This window comes from Apteryx rowi, unplaced genomic scaffold (genome assembly GCF_003343035.1).
Source record: "Apteryx rowi isolate R43461 unplaced genomic scaffold, aptRow1 scaffold_7, whole genome shotgun sequence".
NCBI lineage: Eukaryota > Metazoa > Chordata > Aves > Apterygiformes > Apterygidae > Apteryx > Apteryx rowi.
Window position 1 is genome coordinate 8,230,334 of NW_020450982.1, and position 16,373 is coordinate 8,246,706.

General features: G+C 36.7%; 1 protein-coding gene across 5 annotated transcripts in view; it reads left to right on the forward strand.

Moving 5' to 3' along the window:
• Positions 1-3,585, forward strand: part of GIPC2 (GIPC PDZ domain containing family member 2) — a 59,863-nt gene extending 56,278 nt beyond the window's left edge. For 4 of the 5 annotated variants that reach the window (XM_026086759.1, XM_026086761.1, XM_026086760.1 and 1 more), the window contains one exon: positions 1,768-3,585. In XM_026086759.1, coding sequence (XP_025942544.1) covers positions 1,768-1,922 — 155 coding nt within the window. In that variant the 3' untranslated portion in view covers positions 1,923-3,585. The remainder of the gene's footprint in view (positions 1-1,767) is intronic. The other variant, XR_003256844.1, reaches the window with a different exon arrangement.
• The last annotated feature ends 12,788 nt before the right edge of the window (positions 3,586-16,373 follow it).

Below are 16,373 nucleotides of genomic sequence, written 5' to 3' on the forward strand. Positions count from 1 at the left end.
CAGCAGCTTTGATCTTTTGACTTCCCACTAGCATAAGCACAAATTTTCCCAGCCTTTAGGGTGCTATAAATTTAAGATTTGCTTTTCAGAGCTGGAAATAATAACTGAAGTAAACCCATACGCTCATGTTGGAACAATTCTAAAACCAGTCTTTAGTCTGGACGAAACTGAAAGAAATATAGATCTAAGTAGAAGAATAAATGCAGCTCACAGTTAATGACTCAGTTCTTTTACTACTCTGAAGTGTTTTTTGGGGGTTTAGGCTGCAGATCCCCAGGGCAGCATAGGATTTGTTCATCAGATTGTTCTCTTCCCAGCACTCCGTCAGCCAGGTCTCTGGAAGCTCGTGTGCTGGATTATATACTGCAGCATTACACTTAAACAGTGCAATGGTAGCTCCCTGTTCCAGTGGTTTGCAAGTATAGGAAAGCCTGATGATATTTACCCTGTAGCCTCTGCTTTAGTTTTTGCATCATGGCTATTTTGATTTCTGCAGACTTTCTAACCTTCCGAAAAAWTTTCAGGAACTTGGTGATGTTTTTACATCAGGCTTTAATTTGCCCCTGAAATATTTATGTTAAAGTCTTTCTTTTCTCTTTAGGAAATTGGTTGGTCAAACTTTTCCCTCCTTTTTTTTTTTTTGTTTTAAACTTTAACATGCACTTCTTGCAGTATATTCAGTTTCTGTGCATTTTCCTTTGGAAGAGAATAGATAGCTGAATAGATAATTCAGACATAATTTTTGGAGCTCTTTTCATTTTCTGCTGAGATATTATATGTAGTTCTGACATTTCATAATAGTAAGAGATGACTTAAAGCTTTTTTTCTGTAGATTTCAAAGTACTTTTGAAATAAGGTAAGTGTGCTTATTTTCACCAGGTATACAGGTAATCTGTTCAAGGTCCTAGGATTAATAAAAGAATGGGGAAGAGGTCAAAAGTCTCTTGAGAGCAAGCTGTTTTCAGCCAGTTGCATACATACTGTGTCCAGTATCTAACAAACCTGAAGTTAATTTTCTGTGCATTTTACATAGCACATGAGTTGAACCTAGCATCTGAAATTTTTTTCCTAAAATAGATAGGGTACCTAAGTGTTTTCTCTAGATCCATTTATCATTACTCCGTTCCAAATGCTGGTCATGCTCAATATTTAAGCTGGGTGGTTTTTGGAAAATCCATATTACTTTGATTGCCTGTATTTATTATGCAGCCTGTACGTTGTTTTCCATGTTCAATCCCTAAGCCTTTTTGCTTTCTGTGGAAGACTCGGCCACTTTAAACCCTGACTTGCTGGAGGAGAAAAATATTCCAGTTTGCCTTTTGATCTTATGATTTAGATCGGCAAGCTCATATCAAACTCAAGGAAGTTGGTCAGGAACTGGCATGAGAGTTGTGTTATCCCAGAAGAGGAGTTGCACTGACCCTGGTCTTTAGACCCATGCATCGTGTGTCTTCAGTAATGCATGCTGAATATAATTTAATAAGATAAAAATGAGGACTGGTTAAATTAAAATTTAAACCTCCCCCAAACTAGCAGAAGACTATATCACTAGCATTGTAAGGAAGTTCTCCTGTTTTGCAGAGCAGAATGGAGCTACTGTAGGGGGAAATAAGCACATAAATCATAGCGAATCCTAAATTCTGTAGGGGAGCTTTAAATCTCCCTAAGATGACCTTACTTGAAAATATAGGTTCAACAGGCATCTTGGCCATATATGTTAGCTGTCATTTTCACGATTAATTACATTATTTTGTTGCATTTTTCTAGCTGCAACAATGGTGGAAGCTGGAAGAGACAAGAAAAACCCAGATGAATTTGCAATGGCATTGGATGAAACTCTTGGAGATTTTGCTTTTCCAGACGAGTTTGTCTTTGATGTATGGGGAGCAATAGGTGATGCTAAGCAAGGGCGACTTCAATGAAAACTGTGCAGTTTGTCAGTCCCTGTTTGAAAATAGAAAATGATTTTCAAATACATATATCAGATCTTTTAATTGATGTGAACCCATGATGCTCTATATTAGTATTCTTATCAGAAACTTTTGTTTTGCAAAGGAAGGTTTCCAGCAGAAATTTGGAGGTAAGCCCAAAGTTCTGACAACTGCACGTTCGAAAGAAACAATTTATATGCAGAAATCATTGTGAGGAGTGGGAAAAGGATATATATATATGTATGTATGTATATGAATTTTATGAAAATTAGGTATTTCTAATTGTACCCATAGTCTGATATCAACGTTCTGAAGAGTGTTAGACATGCACCAAAGAGGTTGGATTACTTTATCTCTTCTGAAGAAAGGTTTATAAACTCGATGAAACACCACTCAGCTATACACTGCAATTTCCTGGTCTTCTGTTGTCCTTATGTTTGCAAGCACACAGAGCTGTGGAAAACTTGAAATCTCAGTTTTTCTTACTCTTTGGCCTGGAAGTAGTCTTTTCTGTAGAGAGTGTTGGGAAGAAGCTACCCAATTTCTGGAGAAGTTGAAATCAGGGAACAAAAATTTTCTCTGAACTGTGAGAGGTAAGATCTTTGAATGAGAAAGACTTGCTTTCATTCAGGTCGTAATACACACTGTCTACATACTACTAAGATGAACAGATAGTAGAAATGCTTAAAACAGATAGAAAGCTGCTGCTTTACTCTCAGATGCCATATTATTGCAATAGTAATTGCGTAGGAAGAAACAAATGTTAATTTTGATTATTATTCCTATAATTGAATAATACCTGTCATGTGGTGCTGGAAGCCATATCATGTGACTAATCAAGGACTTAACTGATCTTTACATATGCTAAATGCTTTGCTGAGATCATATGAAGTTCCTTCTTTGTTTTTTGTGGTTTTCTTCACATGGCAATGTAGGAGAGACATTTAAAAAGGTGTTCAAAATTGGAGGGTATTTTTCATGCAATCTGCGATTGCTTACATTTTACATATTGTTGTAAAATCTCAGCCAATCACAGATTGGATGAAAATGCATGCCTAAAACCTAAAAATATATTTAACTCATTTTATGTTTAGTTTTCAAATCATGTTGTACATAAGCATATTTCCTTTTATGATAATGTTTTACTAATCACAGATTATTAAAAATAAACTGTCTCTTTCCATACATCCACTAGGCCTGTGTTTATACTCCTGTTCACTTTGTGTTTAAACAAGAGCAATGGAATAAGTTTTGTTTTTGCTTATAACTGGATTTATTTTCAATTTTTGCTGCGCTTGGTTTTAATCAAGGCAGATGTCTGCTTGTATGTTTAGAAACAGCTACTTCCAGTTGATCATTATACTGATTCTAAAGTTAAAAAAATATATATATGTTTATGCAATTTACATTTTAGCCAAATAACATGTAACAAGTGTCCTTGAAAACCAAAATGAGCAAGAATGTGGGTCCTGACCTGGGAAGAAGATATCATGTTGTATTTTTATATTTGCACAAGTGTATAAAATAATAGGTATTAGAAAAGTGTGTTTTCTAAATCACTGTCTAGTTACTTTTCTTATGAGGAAAATGTCTTTCACTGTCTTGTAGTGATCTCTTTTTAAATTAAAATAAAGACTATGCCAAGAATTTTATACATTCTATGTTAATGATTTTTTTTTGTCTAAAAGCACAACACTTAAGCATCGATAGACAATGACACTTCTAAGAGTGTTTTTCTGAAAACTTTGGTTTATTCCATCTCTGGGTAAGCTGCAGCTTCTTCTAAACAGCTTATGGTACTGTTCTGTGGGTGTGTTAGTCTTACCAAGTGGGCTGCCACCAAAAGAGGTGGACCAGATTTTGCTCCTGGGCTGCGTGTCTTATTCCTCTTCCGTGCTGGCGCTGGTATTCGTGTTCGTGCAGTTGCACATGGAAATGGATTAGAGAAAATCAAAGTTATTAGTTTTCAGCCAGCTTGGCTCCTGGGCCTGGCACATCACACAGTCCCCAGATGTGAATATTGGCACCTGGATGGTGGCAGGAAGGTGCAGCCGGGCACCGAGAGCTGGGCAACTGCTTTCTGCAGCCGTCTGGGCTTAGCTCAGGTCAGAGTGACTCTGGCAGGGTCCTCTAGTAAAACACCACCGTAAACACCACTTTCTTCTCTAGCTTTGCACGCGAAGTGCCTATGTTATACCAAAGCTGTCTCCAGGGTAGGGGGGGACAGGAGAAATCAAGAATGGAAATTCTGTGTCTATCTTCAGTACGTATGTTAAACCTGCACTAATATTTTAATGTAATCAGATCTTAGATGCTATTTGTGGATTTCCACTGGTCACCTAGTTAATAAATGGCACAAGGTTAAGATACCAGTGTTGAGCAAAAACATCTCGGTAGCCTGAGCCTAACTGTCTAAACAAAGTCTTTGGCTGCATCTGTGCTGACGTCCTGGGCATGAGATAAAAGGTCCTCGTTCACTTTACTACGTTATTTGAGAAGGCTCCCAAGCTCCACTTCAGTCTTTACAGGCATTACAGTAAGTGTTTTTTTTTTTCTAGTTATGAAATATTGCATGAAGTCTTGAAAATGCTTTCAGTGGGGGTAACGGCCAGTTTTAGAAATGTTACTGTGAATGTTTTGTTTTTGTATCTCTGACTTTAGGAAACGCTTGTATGTAATATAAATTTTATTGTTATGAAATGAGTACTGTACAGAGCTTATACATATCTGTAAACTTAAAGAGTTCAAAAGATGTAAAAAAAATTCTTAGTTTTTCTAGTCCATCCTATTGCTAGTGTTTTCAGAAATTAAATGTATTTATCTTCAAATGTGCGTGGTAATTTTCAATTTCTGAATGTAGATATATTTTAAAAAATAGGCTATGCTCAACTCGAGTAAAAATACATTACTTCATAAGGAAATTTGAATTTTAGCCAAAATTTGAAAATAAAATTAAAGAAATTATTAAAAATGTACGTTTAAATTTTGTATGTCCCGTTGCTCAAGTGGGGCCATGACGATATATTATTCTGATAAAAGTGTAGTTTTAAGAAGGAGAGTACAAGCTGGATAGCTTTTTTCTGTACTTAATAATTATGAGCCTGAACTCACTGTCTTGTATTGCAGCAGAGCCCAGCTGGCTTGCATGGGACTACTTCAACTAATGCACTCTTGGTAATAAAAACATGGTTGGTCATATTTTATGCTTTAAACTTTTTTAGGAGGTGAAAAGGAAAACTGAAATGTCAAGAATGAACTGCTATACAAGTTAATGTTATTTCCCTGCCCATTTTAAGTTAATCAAATTTCTGATTTTGTGACAATGTTGCAAAATGATTATATACTCTAATGTTAGCGACCAACATGCCACAGATTATAAAGTCAATAAGTCTAAGAATTCTTTTATCTGTAAGTTTTGTTTAAATAGCAAAAACTATCTTGAAAGAATGATATTTATAAAATAACACATAAGAAGTTATCTATAGCAGATAACAGCTCATGTGTTTTGGCTGTTGATGGTATTTTGAGAAATTAATGTTCAAGCAATGTATTATCAAGTGATAATGTGTATCTTATTATGGTGATAAAATAGCAAGATAAAAATCTCTAAAGCTCTAATGCTGCACAGAGCTCACTTGTAAGAGTGGCATATCTTTGTGGAATTTATTTCAGAATTAAGATTTAAACAGCAATTGCAATTTTGTTTAACACTTACTGTAATAAGGCATATGACAGATCTTAATAATTTTGAGTTCTCATTTACATATGCTGTTTCCAGAACATAAGACATAATGGCATCAGTACCCAATTTAGTAGTTTACTTGCATTTTCTAGTTGTGCATAAATAAGTTGTCACAGGGTAATCACATTAGCTTATAAAGTATGATAAACACTTTTTGCTTTTTGTAATGATGTGTAGGAAATGAATGTCATTTTACTAATGAAATATAGCTTGCAAATCCCTTTAAAATGTAGTCAATGACAACAGCAAAGCGTTTGTATGCTCTGTGGGGTGAAAATGTCATTTAATGTTACTTGAGGAAGCTTCCTAAATGCATTTTAAGTATTATTCCTAATTAAATATTATAATACTTAAATATTATTCCTAGTTAGTACAAGTGTCAACCAGAGTCGGGCTGTGAGCATCTAGTTCTTAGTGTGTTTTGCTGGAGGCTGATGAATACTCCTCTCTGCCTTCACCTTTTTTCTCAAAATCTAAAGTGCAATAAGACAAGGTGGTAACTCAGTGTGAATGCTGTTCTAAAAGTAACTGATTGCTGCTGCTGCTGCTTATAATTTGATGCACAGTTTGCAAGAAGCTGGCAGATATATGCAATTTTGTGCCTTCTCTCCCAGGCTCATCGCTGTATTCAAAATGATGGACAATACATCAGTATTCTTCTCTATAAGCAATAGTTTTTAGATGCCACAAGGGGGTTTAATGAAATCTGGTGTTCATAAAGTTCTGAGCTCATAATGTTCAAAATATGATGAGCAATGAATATTTCACACTTTTAAGGAAGCTAACATTGCAAATTACAGATTTATCTTTAGTATGTCAGATGCTGCTTCATTTGCAGGGCTGATTTTACGCAATCCTGCTCATAGTGCAGTTGGTATTCATATAGCTAATAATATAATCAGTATATTTGGGGACAGTCTTGTCTGTTATTCAAATTTGCCTCTTGATTCAGATTATGCATAYTGTCCTATTTCTGTATGTGATTTTCTACATAATTTTGTATATTCCACTTTTATTTTTAGAGAGAAATGTCATGTAAAGCTTTGGAAATCTTGTCCTTCATATTTGAGTTAAATCTTGATCTCCATGTCCAGCTAATTTATAATTGTTTATTAGATGAGATGTAATGGAGGGTGAAAAGTTTTAGAAGAGCTGAAAATAAATAAACATTATAGTTTTTTTATTAGTTTTCTCAATATGTGTATGATGACAAAAGAAGAGTATTTTAAGATTTATTTCCTCTTTTAGTGTTTAACTTTTGCTACTTCTCAGATTGCTACTTTTCAGATTGCACACAATTTTTAATGGAAATGGCTCTATCTGAGAATTTTTATTCCAAGAAGGTGTGAATACTTTTGCCAGGAGATATTTCAGAAAAATTAGATGTCAAGGTGTTAATTACTTGCCCCTTTGAATTCAACTGCGTGTTTGCCATGAACTTCAGAGCTCAACTGTTTAGCAGTACGAGCTTAATCTGAACTTGATCTGAATTTTGTCTTAGTATTGTTTTCTTTTCCAGTTCTTCTTTGACTCTCTACGTTTGTAAGGCCTTTTGCATTTAGATGTCATTATCCTTTGAAAGATCTGTGATTTAGTTGGTTATGAGAAATAAGAACAAACTTACAGGCTTGAGAAGTCAGAGATGGGGAAAACAGTCACCGTTTAGATTTCTTGAAGGTACCAGTAAATAACAACAGTCTTTGATTGAAAAAATGTGCAGCCTGTGGTACAAACTTTCTCCTCAGAACAGATGTATTCAACTGTGTGACAATTAAAAAGAAAAAAAAAACATTTAAGACAACATAAGTATAAAGAATGTATCTTTTTTTAATAGAAACATGCATACTGGTTTTAAACTGCACAACACGGAAAGGATCTATACAGGGAACAGAAACAACCTCCTGCTGTGTTTAGGCTGATCTATCTCTCAAGTCATGTTGCTTGTACTCAGAGAAAGGTTGTGAACAGCTTTTGCAGTTTTCTTTAATGGGAGTCCTTATCTAAATCTCTGTTACTGTGTCAGTGCTCTTTTGGAAAAATGTAGTTGTTGTTTTTCGTAGCTGAATTATTAATTTGTGGGGGCTTCTCCCAGTTCTCTGAGAAGTAATTCAGATTCTAGAGTTGTCATAAACTTAATTTTTCTGTATAGTAACAGGGAAAAAATGGAAGAAATAAATGTCTAAATTTCTTTGAAATGAAAGGGTATCTGCCAGTATCACTTTTTAGAGTCACTTCTGCAGTATTTCTGTTGCAGTGACCTGTATGCTGGATACTGAAGAGTAACAGGGAAGATGATACCTGCTAAAATCTTTTTTCTAAACATGCCAAAACAATCACTGTGTTAATGCTCCACAGATTATTAGGAATTCAGCACCGTAAAAGAATAACTGCTTTTCAAAAGCTCAACAGTAAACCCCAGCCTGTGGCACAAGGCAGATATTTTCTGAGAGCTTGGATGAAGAACATGACTAACCACAGGAACAAATCCAGACCTTCCTCCCCAAACCTTTGTCTTGCTTCCTCTCACCTTGTTGCCCGAGTCTCCTGTGCCAAGTGGGGTCTCAGGAAATGGATGTGTTAGTGATGTGCAAAGCACAGGAGCTCGCAGCAGTGAAGGCAAGGTAGCTCAGAAAAGGAAAGCAGGCTTCTTCATGTAGGACCAAGTGCTATGTTATTGCAGGATTTAGGAGACTTGTCTGTGCACCTGAGGAATGGGTCTTGTTTTCCCTCTTCCCAATTTTTCAACAAACATACACTATTGGCTGGGGTATAAATGAGTGAATAAGGATGGGAGAGCACTGTGAGACTTGCTGGATGCTTTAGTAGCTGGTTCCTAACCTTTCCAGCTGCAAAGAGTTGTTGAGTCTGTGGGTCAGACTAGAGCTAGTTCAAAGCAAATGCCCGTCATGTGGATGCTGGGTCCTCAGCACCAATGTTTTCGCCCATCAGAGCTGCTTCTATGGTACCATGATGATTGTGAGTGTGCTCGCAGCCAAGGGGCACTCACTATCTTGCCCTATTAATGTGTAATAGGAATTCTGGCTCATGAATGTAGCATGTAAATTAATGCTTAATAAATAAGTTTTGTAAGCATGCATGCTTTTTTCTTGGAAGCTATCTGTAATATTTTGCTCTTTGGAGGGAGACAGGTTTGTCTGAACCCAAAGGTTACAAACAATGGTCCCCCAAGATTTTCTTCTGTGCTTTGCTAGCCGTTGCATGTCTGAGTGAACTTCTCATGGAGACAGAGAGAATGAAAACAACAGGATTCATTATAATATTTCCATATAAAATACATAATGTCTAAAACTTTGATTACTAAATATGTTTTATATTGACTTGTTTCTTCTTGTACTCTTTTGGGAATGAATGGTTAAATATTTTATTGTTTATGTTTCTTTGTGGTACATGAACTGTATTAATTAACCACTTAAAAATAAGGTATTTGAATTTCAGATGAACTCTAATTAGAGAAATATATTGCATCAAAAGACTTGGGCAATATATAAGAATGCAAGTTCCTGCTTGCTAAAAAGGTTGTTTTATTAAGTATTGTCAAATCAATTTTTTTTGCCTTTTTAATAAGGAAATAAGTTTGCAGAATGGTGAATGGCCAAGAAGGAAAACTTTTGATTTGGTGGAAACAGCTTTTAATGGCAAGTTGATGATCACAAGTTGTGCTTTTAGTACCACAGGCAATCTAATGGTGATTTGTTTAATCCTTCCACTTGACAAATCTTTTCTTCCAATAAAGGCACCAATTTATACTTCATACTTACAAACCGGGTTGAAACAGGAAAGAAAGCATAGTAAATCCATTGCAAATCATATTATCCAGGCATTCATGGTATTGAAATCTCTGCCAAAGCCCTTCACACATCCTTTCCAAACATCCCCATTTTCTGCTACTGTTACATAATGAATATTCATAACAGGACAAGTGCTGATTTTCATGTGACAATTGGGGTTGTAAGAAAATAAACCATTCCCAAGTCATGAGTGGAAACAACATATTTTCTGCATAAAAATGGAAAACAAAAAGGAGGCAAAGCAAAACCTTGTCTGAAATGTGAACTTAGCTAAATACAATTTTAGACCACTTTGCTTACTTGGATAARTTGCATGGTCTGTAGTACAGATCGCTAACAACTGTAGATTGCTTTCCTTATCTCAGAAACGTGACCCTTGAAAATTCATTCATTGTGGTTAAATGTAAATTACTGGATCTAATCCCTTACTCTTCCTTCAGTTTTGGACAAGCAGAGGTTTACTAAAACAGTAAGCTGGTGGTAAAACAGTAAGCTCTAAAGATTTCCCACGATCCAGGGAGTGCACACGTTGTGAAAGCTTGTGCCAGGCAAGCCTATTGCTCTCACAGGGCCGTCTCTCACCTACCAGCCTCTGCGCCTGGTATTTTGTGTGCATGGTTTTTGTGGAGGGTGGTTTGTTTTTTGTTTTTTGTTTTGAAAGGAATGAAACAGAAGATATTCATTGTATTTTTTCCTTAAACTTATCTGCTGTTGAAAGTAATTGTGAAAGTAATAGGCATATTCAGGTAAGTAGCCTATATAGACTTTCCCATTAGATTTTATTTTAATCTTTTTTTTCAGATAAAGAACTATTTCACTGTCCAACTCGTGAGAGCCTTGTGGCTATTTCTCTGCTCTGGCTTTTCTATTGATAGAGTCGTTTCCGTTTGTAGAAGTACCTGCTGTCTTTGATGCTCTTGTGCCTTGAATGTTATCAAGGACAAAAGCTTTCTGACATTTCCACCGCTCGCGTCCTGGCTCTGAGGCTCTGTCTCTCTGCTGTAGCAGGAATGTGTGAAACTGGTCTTGATTCTTACATTAGTGAAACACAGGATATGGCCTTTGTATCTCTTACATCTCTCTCTCTCTTTCTATATTGATGCATCTGTATACAGCTGTATTTGGTCACCGTAAAAGAAGGGCTTTTCCATATGTGGTAGGGCTTCCTATTCTCAGTGTAGGCGGTGCCCGCTCTGGTGTAATAGTTTGGAACAATAACGTGATTTTGAAGCAAATCATCCACACTTACTGCACATTGATTCAATTCACAGAGCACTTTTGATATTCATGAGCTAAATGTCTTTTGCGGGAAACTGAACTGGAAGCCCTGACCCGGGGGTGTACCAGCTATGTGGTGGGGATGCTTGGTCTGGGGACTAGGCTACATCTAGTCCTAGCCCAGCCTCCAGATCTCATGCAGTCTCCATGCCCTGGAGCCCCGGCACCAGCTGCTCCAGTCTGCTTTTTTTACACTGATCCTTTCGATAATTTAGACATAGCAAAGTTGACCTTGGCTGTACGTTCACAAGTTTCTATGCGAAGCTGCCAGTGTTTCTTTAAAGTTGCCCTGGGAGCTTTTAGAAATCAATCAGCCTACGAGAAGTTACTTCACTAAGGGATGTATCATGGTTGAAATGGAGCTGATGAAATCGTGATTGTTGTATCACATTTAAAAAAGAATGGATTGTGTTTATGTGCCTAGGCTATTTGATAGCTTGTGTCTGAAGAAGTTTGAAAAATGAACACTTTAATCACACAAGTAATTTGCTGAATTTGACATAAGTGATGACAAAGATAATTCCTAGTAACAGTGTATTAAGAAACTCTTTAAATAGAAAATTCATGCATACTCAAAAAGACTTCTGATTTAACTATCTGGAACTGTGGACATTTTCTTTATGCTCTCTTAGTGTGCCTCAGTTCCCCACTGACAATCATACAAAACCCCTAACTTAAAATTTTATTTAGATTATCAGATCTTTGGGACACAGATATTCCATTACAGGCCAAAGTAAAATGTTGTTCAAGCAACAAAAATCATGGATTCATGTAAGTTGGTGCCTATGACTGCAGAGGACTAGATGTGGAGACCCAGGAGGTTTTATATTCCTATTCCATTCCATTTTGACATTTTTCAAATACAAATCTTTATTTTATTGAAACAAATTGTTCTGACATTATTGAAATGGAAACTCTAAGTCTTATCCAAATGAAAAATTCTATCTTTCAGAATTGGTATTTTTCCAGTTTTTGTTTCATGAATGAAATAAAATCTTGACTATAACCTAAGAAAATAATCAAATATGAGCAACTTCCAAATGCTGGAATCTTGCATACAATGAGGATTTTGTTTCCTATGGGTATTACAGAGAATCTTAATGAGCTTAATTTCTGAAACCAGTAAGCCTATTTCTAAATATATCTAGGTGAGCTAAATTTTTGATTCCCAAATACAGGAACTGAGCAAAAGAATGACACAAATTTTAGCTTCCGTGATAAGAATACCTGAAATGCCCAGTGGATGTTTTCCAATAACATGAACAAAATTGGTAGTGAACGAATTTGATTTGTAAGACTATAAAAGTAAAGGCTAACCTTGTCCTTTCAACATTAACAGAATCAAAATAGCACATTGTTTCACAGTTAGGATGTTTTCATTATCTATAATGTGTATAACCAGGAAAGAAAGGGAGCAACTACAGTGAAAAACAAATGTTAAAAAGTTGCAAGTGCAACCCCTGCCTAGGAGGGGAAGTGTTATGAATCAAGGTGAAGCTCTAGATAAATGCAGTTCCGATACAGACACTTTCTCATTTGGTAAAGAATAAGGTAATATTTACCTATTAATGCTATATTCACTTATCTAAGATCTTAAAGGTATTTATCTGTTTTATGTAGTGAATTGTGTACTGTTTATTGATCAAGCAACTTTTTAGGCCAGGTTCTTGGCTGGAGTGAATTGCCATTAAGGGAAGATCCATGAAGCTTGGCTAAAGTTGATGGTTTGGTCCATAAGGTCCAAGGCAGCTAAAGCATTGCCTGAAAGGAAACAGCTCTGAGTTATGCTGACAGTAAAAGTATTGAGCTAAAGAGAGTTTACCAGAAGACTCTCAACAATTGATCTTGGGACTGATCTCATTTATTAGACTTTATTTTATTTTTTTCCAATGACCTTGGCACAAGGAATAGGCTTAGGTTAATGAGATTACTGAAGACACAAAGTTGGAAAGACATCATGAATAAAAAGAATGGTGGAATATTATCCAAGATGATGGCCTTTAAAACTTGACTAATAGAATTTTGATAGTATAAAGTGAAAGGTCATAACTTTGGGGACTAATAACTGAGGGAAGTTCTTCATTTAAGATGTTACATAGGGAAAAATACCGTGATACTAGTCATTCATAAGATGACCGTAAGCCACCACAGAGCTGCATCTGGGGAAAAAATGACTGTGAGGTACATCAGAGGGAAGAAATCCAGGAGAAGTTATCAGTTAGTTGCTGTTATCCAGGGCTATGGTGAGATTTTATCTGCAGTAGTGTGCTCAATGTGCTGTTCAAGAAAGATTCATTTAAACACGGACAGATTCAGGAAAAGGATTATTAAGATGATCAGGAGATTCTTTAAAGACTAAACTGAAGAGCTTGCATTCTTTGGTGTATCAAAAATGAAAAAAAAGTGCGTTAGGATGGCAAACATCTTGAAGGGTGAAGAGGTCTTCAAGCTAACAGTTTAGCAAACAGACAGATGGATATCAACCGGCCATGAATAGCCTTTAGTCTGGAAATACTTGGGAGGGTTTCTAGCCCCCAGGAGAATGGAGCAGTGGAAGACCATTCCAAGAAAAGCAGTGGGGACAAAAACCAGGCTGGTTTTTGTCCCCACTGCTTTTCTTGGAATCGTCTTCCAGAACTTGAACCTTTATGACAGGAGGTTATATAACATAGTTGCTGGAGTACCAGCAAATTAGACCTGATGGCCTACAAAGTCACTTTCAGTCCTAAGAATTGTTTTGACTGTGTTGAGTTACCAGGTGTTCTGAACTTTCCCAGACTCATTTAAATATGGAAAGATTTGGAAAAGGATTGATAGGGTTATAAAGGGAATCTTTTAGGACTGGACTGAAGGAACTTGCCTTTTTGGTCAAAGTACAATGCCAAAGTCTACTTAAGGTTTCTCAGCAGTGTAGGCAATTTTGAATTTTACTGCTGTGAAGGGAGATGGTAAGGCCAAGGCTTTCACTTTTCCCAAGGAAAAGAGATGGTGTCAGGGGAGAGAAGGAGATATCTCTGGAGAGTTGAGCTTTGGTACTCCTGCTGGGTCTTGGGATGAATCACTTCCATCAAGAGCTACCGGTCCTATTCATTTGTTCTTGGTGCCAGCAGCTGAATCCTGATTTTTATATGGATTAGGTACACTGCAGTCATTTTGCTGTCCTAGGCAACTGCTGAATTTGTCTATGCTTAGACCCAGCTTTATAACTTGGCAGTGCAGAGAGGGAGTCTGCCAAGGTTTCATCTTATCCCTAGGCACAGCTGAGAGCAGTCTTCAGTGGTGTTCAGGTGTAGGCACTGAATTGCCCCAGGCCACGTAAGTGGGAAAAGCTAAGAGCTACTTAGCATCTAGCTATGGATAAAGTGAAGAAAGTACAAAAACATAGTGGCCCTTGGTCATTCTGCAAGCTGTTGCTTGGGACATTATTTCCTCTGTTCTCTAAATTGCATCCGTTCCTAGTGAATACAACATGTACCCTGAGATTTGTACCCTGCTAAAGTTGCCATGATATTCGCTGCCCTTGTATTTTAGGCCTTTCAAATTTGTCATTGGTCTTCTGAATGATCAGGGAAAAAGAAATTCATAAGCAAGTAGCTTTGGTTATAATCTGTATTCAGCTCTGTGTTGAACATCCATTATTTTTATGACCATAATAAAGTGAATATGAGTGTAAGAGCTGCCTTGGGTTTTCAATTAAATGCACTAATACATATGCCAGAAAATAGCCCCTCTCAATAGTATTTATAGAGAAGAGAATATTTTTTGAGATTTGTTGCAAATCGTTATTATTGTCTTATTTATATGACTGGAGATGTTAGAGTGCAGTTGCAGGCATGCTGCTTTATTTCATGCAGGTGGAATGTGTGATAATCAGCCTGACCACTTTGCAATATTTCTAAATGACAACCATTTTTATTGCCCCAAAATGTAGCTTTATATGCTTGACGAATGAGCCTGAAGACAGTGCTGGTTTTGGTAAGAAGGAGGTTAATGTTCACAGAAAGTCCTGAACGCATACCCACAGCTTTGCTGCATCACTTTTAAGAGGAATGCTGATGGCACGAGCAAAGTGTGTAAATTCTTGGTTTATTTACATGGCTCGGGGGTGGGGGGAGTTTCTTTGCTCATTGTTTCCAAATCGTTTTCTTCAATGTGTTTTATTTTCTTCATCTTTGCTCCGTGTCAGGATCATGCCTTTGACAGTTTCTTTTGCTTGCAGCTTTCAGTCTTTCCCCCTGTGGCTCCAAGCTTGCCAAACAGCGCTGAACAATAAGGGAGCCGCTTTGTCCGCCCAGCTTAGTTTTTGTCAGGCTTTGTGCTACAGCCCATTTTTCTATTCTTTTCAGCTGTATCTTGTAGTTGGGGCTTCACTGTTCCTGCCAGGGAGTCTGAAAGAAGGGTGCTCAGCACACTCAATTTTTTACGGCGTCTGTAGCTTGTTCTTGTAGATGAACGATGGGTTGCCTAGTACTTATTAATGTGTCCGCTGTAACTTCACTGCAAAAGTCATCTCTGTATTGAAGTATGGAAGTTGGCTGTTTTAAAAAAAAAAAAAAAAAGAAAAGAAAAAAAAAAGGCATTCTGCTATATTATCTGCTTCAGCTTTAAGGCAAATAGGAGTTTGGAAAGTCTTTTATTAAATCTTCACCACATATTCAGGGTAAGTAATAAGGCCTAACAGCTAGCAAAAAAGACAAATAGGATTAGGATGGGACAGGTGGTGGTAGGTGTATAATTCAACCATTTTAGTCTTAGCACTAAACTCCTTTTATTGAACTATTTCACTGCAGAAAGAATTGAATCTTCTGTTATTGAGAACACTTCCATAAATGAATGAATAAAATAATGCGCTTGAATCATTTGGACTGTGAAGTTGATAGCAGGACTGCAATCTTCTCCTTTCTTTCTGGTGCTACTTTGTCTCCCATGATCTCATATCCAAGGTCCCTTGGCTGGCTTGTTTATCAGATCAGTCTTGGTGTTTACATAGAATCAGAGATGGGTAACAGAAATTTGTTTCTTGTAGCTAAGATTTCCTACTGTTTCTTTATGAATCTTATTAAATTGTTATCTTAATCTCAACTTGTAAAAATAATTTGGGTATAGCCAAAAAATGAAACTAAACTGGAGTTGTGAATGGTTGTAAGAGATCCTCTTCTGTCACAGAGATGGCAAAAATTTCTCAAAACTTTACACTCAAAAATCATTGTAGAAAGTTCTTTAAAATTCAAGGCAACTGGCTCAAAACCAATAACAAACCAACTGAACTTCTTTATACCTGATGTGGTCACTGTACACATAGAAAACAAGGCCTGAGATGCTTTTAAGTGGACAAAGAATGCAGACTTTATGAATCTGAGAAGTTTATTTTCTACAGCTCACCATGAATTATTGGTAAGGGAGGGGCTGACTGATGACAGGGTTAAGCAAGCTGTAAAAAAATTCTATTAAAACATTTTAATTTATGGAACAGAAACATATTCTTTGGCACATGAATTTCTCTTCTTTATTGTTTGTAGTGTATTAAACTTGGATTTCCATTTCAGGATTGCACTGTTTGAGGAAGTATATAAATCTACAGACAAGCATGTGCCCTGAAAACTGTATAATCTA